Source organism: Bufo gargarizans, chromosome 2 (assembly GCF_014858855.1).
Source record: "Bufo gargarizans isolate SCDJY-AF-19 chromosome 2, ASM1485885v1, whole genome shotgun sequence".
NCBI classification, from domain to species: domain Eukaryota; kingdom Metazoa; phylum Chordata; class Amphibia; order Anura; family Bufonidae; genus Bufo; species Bufo gargarizans.
The window spans coordinates 600,703,494-600,710,375 of record NC_058081.1 but is presented as its reverse complement, the minus strand read 5'-3'; the positions used below and the strand labels follow the sequence as shown (position 1 = coordinate 600,710,375).

Below are 6,882 nucleotides of genomic sequence, written 5' to 3'. Positions count from 1 at the left end.
AATCAAGATTCAAAGGGTTTAAAAGGCTTCGATTGGCCTCAGTCGGCCAATTAACAAGCTCTGCCCCCTTCTTGGTTAGGTCGGTTAGCGGTTTGGCAATAACAGAATTTTTTAAAATAAATTTTCGATAATTGTTGGAGAACCCCAGAAAACGCTGTAATGCCTTTAGGGAAGATGGTCTCACCCACTCCAGGATAGCCTGCACCTTCCCCAGATCCATCTTAAATGAGTGAGGGGTAAGAATATAACCTAGATACAATATCCCTTGTACCCCAAGCACACATTTTTCTAACTTGGCAGATATTTTCTCTGAGAACTTCAAGCACAAGTTTAAGATGGGACAAATGGTAATCCCAATCCGTAGAGAAAATAAGGATGTCATCCAGATAAATAATCATAAACCTGCCGATAAATTCCCTGAAGATGTCATCCATAAAATTTTGAAAAACTGCTGGGGCATTACTGAGTCCGAATGGCATTGCCAGGTACTCAAAATGTCTCTCTGGAGTATTGAAGGCAGTTTTCCACTCGTCTCCCTCCTTGATACGAATCAGGTTATATGCCCCCCTTAAATCAACCCACCCCACCTTTCTAATTCCCCCATAGCCCAGTTGATAGTCGGGTTCTGAACTTGGAGCCACGGCATAACTAAGACCACTTCAATGGGCAAATTCTCCAGTATGAATAGGGAGCATTTCTAAGTATGACACACTCCCCCTACGAAATGGAAATACAACAGTTAATCCATCTGTAAATTGTGTCTGTGACAGATAGCAATTTTTTGGTTCAAAACACGTAAATTGCCCCTGTGACATGGAAATACAATAGTTAATCCATCGGTTAATTGTGTCGGTGACACATAGTTATTGTTTTTGGGTGCAAAACCCTTTAATTGCCCCTGTGACACGGAAATACAATAGTTAATCCGTCTGTTAATTGTGTCAGTGACACAGGGCTATTTTTTGGGTACAAAACCCTTCAATTGCCCTTGTGACACGGAAATATAATTGTTAATCAGTCTGTTAATTGTGTCAGTGACACATAGCCGTTTTTTGGGTGCAAAACCCTTCAGTTGCCCCTGTGAAATGGAAATATAATTGTTGATCAGTCTGTTAATTGTGTCGGTGACACTAAGCAATTTTTCTTTTTATTAAGAACCCCGCATTTTTATCCTGTAGTAGGAGAGTAAATTAGTCTGTTTATTGCGTCAGTGACACTAAGCATTTTTTTTTATTAAGAATACTTCATTTTCATCCATCTAAGTGTAGTAGGAGAGTAAATTTGTCTGCTCATTGCGTCGGTGACCTATAGCCATTTTTATGGGTGCAAAACATTTTGAAAATACAATTGTTCGTCTGTCAGCCAATTTGATTGGTGACCGTAAAAAGATGAGGAGAGCATAAAATAAGAGATATGGCCTTGGATGCGGATGCGGTGGTGTTGGAGCTCCTGCTGCAAGGAGTGGACATTGTCAATCTGTGCTAGCTACCCGCCAAAATAAAACACCTTCCTCTGGTGCCCGCAGGCGACAGGACGTTCTGCTTCATTTTGTAGACCCAAATACCGCTTTAAGAATGGTGAGGCCAGAACAAGTAGAGGCAGTAGTACATTGGATGGCTGACAGTGCCTCCAGTTCCTTCACATTGTCTTGCACCCTGTCCAGTGCTGAAAGTGCAAAGTTGGCACCAGCGGCCCACCTCAACCCCTTGCTCATCACCCAAGCAGTCTGAGCCCCAGGTCATGTTGCAGTCAATTATGCTTTTTGATGACTTTGCTGGTGGGGTTTTCGTTGGGCCATTCAGCTAGCCCTGCACCAGAAGTGGAAGTGATTGAGTGCACTGATGCCCAACCAATTATGTTGAGGATGAGAACATGGGAGGACCACCACAGCACGTCTCTGATGACGATGACGAAACACAGGTGTCAACTGCTACAGCTTTCTGCAGTGTGCAGACTGGCAAGGAGGGCAGGGGTGAGGAGTGGGTGGAAGATGATGTGGTGGATGATGAGGTCCTAGACCTCATATGGCATCCAGATCATGCCAGTGATGTGTGCAGTTTGGAGGAAGAGGTTGGGGTCACGGAGCGCCAGCCACACAGCAATAGAGCAGGGTACAAAAGCAGATCGTCTGGTCCCCAAGGGACATAGCACACCAAAGCCAGCTCAAAGGAATTCCCTGGCATGGCAGTTCTTCAGGCAAATCACTGACTACAAGACGCAAGGCATAAATGTTCTAAATCTGAGCACCACCTGCATGACCTGGCATCTAACTGCAAAGCACGAACTGCAGTGGAGTAGACACCTAAAGAACCACAATTTGAGGCTCCTCCTGCTCCCTCTTCTGCTGCAGTCTCTGTCTCTTCCTCCCCATCTGGAGCAACAGGCCTACCTGAGACCCCGCAAGGAACGGATGCGACAGCAACACCACCACCACCGTCACCGAGCATCTCCACACTGTCCCATGTAAGCATTCAGCTGTCCATCCCCCAAACAATGGAGAGAAAGAGGAAGTAACCCCCTACCCACCTGTGATCCTTGGCCCTGAATGTCAGCATTTCTAAATTCCTGACCTTTGAAATGCCGCCATTCCATCTGGTGGAGACTGAAAGTTTAAAAAAAAGTCATGACGGCAGGTGTCCCATGGTATATGGTTCCCAGCCAAAATCAGGTGTATGCTGTGCAATGCCATCAGTGGCAAGGTCGACATAACTACTGATACGTGGACCAGTAATCACGGGCAGGGATGTTATATCTTCCTAACTGCCCACTGGGTTAATGTTGTGGCGGCTGGGCCCAAGAAAGTGGTTTGGCACTCGTACTGCCACCAAGGATTGCTGGACGTTTCTCGTGCCTCCTGTTGCCTTGCCTCCTACTCCACTTCCTTCTCCTGTTCCTCCTCTACCACCTTCTCATCACGTCAGCGCAACACCTGCACCACCAACTTCAGCACAGTCAGGGGGAAACTACAGCAAGCTTTTCTGAAACTCTTCTGGGGAAAAAAAAACACACCACGCAGGAGCTGTGGGCAGGCATGGAAGAACAGATCGATGAGTGGTTGGCGAAATCTCGTAGCAGCTCTGGGTCTAGCTGTTTTGATGCACATCTCTTGCCAGGTGCTTGTGTTAAACTTGGTGGTGCAGAGGTTCCTGAAAAATTACCTTGATATGTCAAAGATACTGCAAAAGTGAGGGCCGTCTGTGCGTGCTTTCAGAGTTCTGACCCTCGCCTGTCTGCGCTGCAGCGTAACTTCTGCCTTCCCGCTCACCACCTCATATGCAACATACCCACAAGGTGGAACTCCACCTTACACGTGCTGGAGCGACTGTGCGAGCAGCAGCAGACGATAGTGGAGTTTTAGCTGCAGCACGCACGGGTGAGTCTATCTGCAGAACAGCAACACTTCACCACCGAGTGTTGCGCTGTTTCGAGTACTCCACCAACATGGCCAGCACCGAAGATGCCAGCCTCAGCGTTACTATGCCACTTTTCTGTCTCTTTGAAAAAACGCTTTGGGCAATGATGGATAAGGATGTGGCACAGGAGGAAGAGGAGAAGGAACAGGGATCATTCCCATGGTTATCGGGCCAGTCGTTTACAGGTGGCTCGGAGGGTGGGTTCCTGCACCAACAGCTGCTAGGTATACAACTGACAGCTAGGGAACTGTTTTGGAGGATTATGAGGAGAAGGATCAGCATTCACAGCAGGGTGGAACCCAAATCAGCTTGCAGGCATCACTGGAGCACTGCTGCGGGGATATAGAGGATACAGAAGATACACCTCCCACTGAGCGACTACATGCTGCAGTGCCTGCACGATGACCGCCGAGTTGCCCTCATTGTTACCACTGTAGTTTTCTCTCATCCGTTATCATCCATTTCACATGGAATAATGGTATTTACATTTTTCAAAGATCAAAAGCGAAACTAGCTCCTCCTATATCCTGGCGCAGACCAGAAAACCGGAACAGGCGACACGGCAATTTCCAGGACACTTGGTACCGGATCCGGCATTAATACTTCTCTATTGAAATGAATGCTGGATTGTTTCGTGATTTTGGCGGGAAAAAATACTACAGCAAGCTGCAGTATTTTGTCCGGTCAAATACCGTACAAGGGACAGAACGGAAGATATCCTGATGCATACTGAACAGATTGCTTTCCATTCAGAATGCATTAGGACAAAACTGATGCGTTTTTTTTTTCCAGTATTGAGACCCTTTACCGGATTTTAATACCGGAAAAGAATAACGCTAGTGTAAAAGTACCCTTAGATGTACCGACATTTTCCCCCCACTTTTGGGGCAAAAATGTATGTCTTATAAAGCGAAAAACACTGTATTTACAAATGCAGGACATGACTTTTCTCTTTGCATCATTTCACAAAAATCTCAGAGCCTGTATACATTTTGTCTGTGTCTGTCTATATAATAAATCGTTTGTGTACTTTACTGCCAGTGACTTTTAGTTCTGCAAATATGGATTTATCCATAGGGCTGCATTGAGCTGCACACTTGTGATTCTGAGATGACATAGAATCCAATTTAAGTTGCAGTAGCAGCTGCAGACTGTAGCTTCAGTAAAACACAACCCATATATGATATTCCATTTATTATTATTTTTGTATTTTTACAACTATCCTACTTCATACATTGTGAAACAAACATTAAAAATGTGACAACAAAGATGAAGACATAAAAGAAGGGGCGGCTTTATTCAGCAGTGGTGAGTGCCGCCCCTTCTTCAAAGATCAAAAGCGAAACTAGCTCCTCCTATATCCTGGCGCAGACCAGAAAACCGGAACAGGCGACACGGCAATTTCCAGGACACTTGGTACCGGATCCGGCATTAATACTTCTCTATTGAAATGAATGCTGGATTGTTTCGTGATTTTGGCGGGAAAAAATACTACAGCAAGCTGCAGTATTTTGTCCGGTCAAATACCGTACAAGGGACAGAACGGAAGATATCCTGATGCATACTGAACAGATTGCTTTCCATTCAGAATGCATTAGGACAAAACTGATGCGTTTTTTTTTTCCAGTATTGAGACCCTTTACCGGATTTTAATACCGGAAAAGAATAACGCTAGTGTAAAAGTACCCTTAGATGTACCGACATTTTCCCCCCACTTTTGGGGCAAAAATGTATGTCTTATAAAGCGAAAAACACTGTATTTACAAATGCAGGACATGACTTTTCTCTTTGCATCATTTCACAAAAATCTCAGAGCCTGTATACATTTTGTCTGTGTCTGTCTATATAATAAATCGTTTGTGTACTTTACTGCCAGTGACTTTTAGTTCTGCAAATATGGATTTATCCATAGGGCTGCATTGAGCTGCACACTTGTGATTCTGAGATGACATAGAATCCAATTTAAGTTGCAGTAGCAGCTGCAGACTGTAGCTTCAGTAAAACACAACCCATATATGATATTCCATTTATTATTATTTTTGTATTTTTACAACTATCCTACTTCATACATTGTGAAACAAACATTAAAAATGTGACAACAAAGATGAAGACATAAAAGAAGGGGCGGCTTTATTCAGCAGTGGTGAGTGCCGCCCCTTCTTTTATGTCTTCATCTTTGTTGTCATATTCACTGAGACTTTCAGTTTTTGGGCTGAGCACCACGATCACTAGCTGTTTGACGGAGTGTTCCAGTGCCTGGTGCCTTGTCACGCAACACACAGCAGTGCCACCCTACTCTCTTTTCTCTATGCCATATGGAAACATAAAAAATGTTCAATCAGTAAATATTTATGAAGGAATTTTTTAATTTCCTGATTTCTCAGCCCATAGATGATGGGGTTAGCTAGTGGGGTAAAGACCGCATAGGTGAGACCCACAGCCCTGTCATACTCTACAGAGTAACTTTTTGTAACTCGTATATACATAAAACCAATGCTACTGAAAAACATAGTAACAACAATAAGATGTGCTCCGCAGGTAGAGAAGGCTTTCTGCCGTCCATCTTTGGACTTAACCTTTAAGATAATGTATATTATCCGGATGTAAGAGAAAAGAATGAAAGCCGAAGTGAGGAGGATAATAAAGGAGCTGATGATGAATTCGACCATTATATACAACCGAGTATCGGTGCATGCTAAAGAGATTAATGGGGGGAAGTCACAGAATACATTCTCAATAAGGTTTAAACCACAAAATGGAAGGAGAGAAATTAAGATGGTTTCAATCACTGGGCTTAGAATGCCTACAATGAAACAGGTGGCAACTAATTTGACATATAGATCAGTAGTCATAATAGATGAGTATCTTAATGGCTTACAGATGGCCAAATATCGGTCATACGCCATAACTGTGAGGATATAGCACTCTGCTGCTCCAAGAGCATGAAGGAAATAGGCCTGCACAAGGCATCCATTGAAAGAAATCTTCTTCTCGTCTTCCAAGAGATCAGCCAACATTTTTGGAATTGTGACGGCCGTATAGCAAATTTCCAAACAAGATAAAGCCGCGATAAAGAAGTACATGGGGGAGTGTAGGGAGGACTCTCTGCAGATCACGAGCAGTATTATGGCATTGCCAGAAATAATGAACAAGTAGATGATTAGAAGGAGGGAAAAAAGAAGAACATGGAAGCGCTGAAGGTTTGGAAATCCATGTAACACAATTTCATTAACTCTGCTACTATTGGAGATTCTTTCCATATCTTTTTCATCTGTAATAAGGATGCATGGGATGACATTCCAGATATATGTAAGTTCATGTAAATCTGACCAATGTTAATACAGGATTCTACAGAAAATGGAGGAACCTTGCAATTAGTTTTGTTTAAACAATTCCTTCCACTGTGTACATCGTTACCTATTGTAATGCCGGCAGTCCGTGCCCTCTGGCATCTCTTCTCTCCCTGCAC

At 43.8% G+C, this 6,882-nt stretch overlaps 1 protein-coding gene across 1 annotated transcript; it reads right to left on the bottom strand.

Annotated features, from left to right (window-relative positions):
• Positions 1 to 5,719: 5,719 nt before the first annotated feature.
• On the bottom strand, positions 5,720 to 6,673 carry LOC122926186 (olfactory receptor 6N1-like). The gene has a single exon (XM_044277567.1). It carries the CDS (start codon positions 6,671 to 6,673, stop codon positions 5,720 to 5,722), a length of 954 nt encoding a protein of 317 aa, XP_044133502.1.
• Positions 6,674 to 6,882: the final 209 nt, after the last annotated feature.

Excerpts from the sequence above, each read along its gene's own strand:
- LOC122926186 (XM_044277567.1), bottom strand. The coding sequence starts at position 6,673 with ATGGAAAGAATCTCCAATAGTAGCAGAGTTAATGAAATTGTGTTACAT.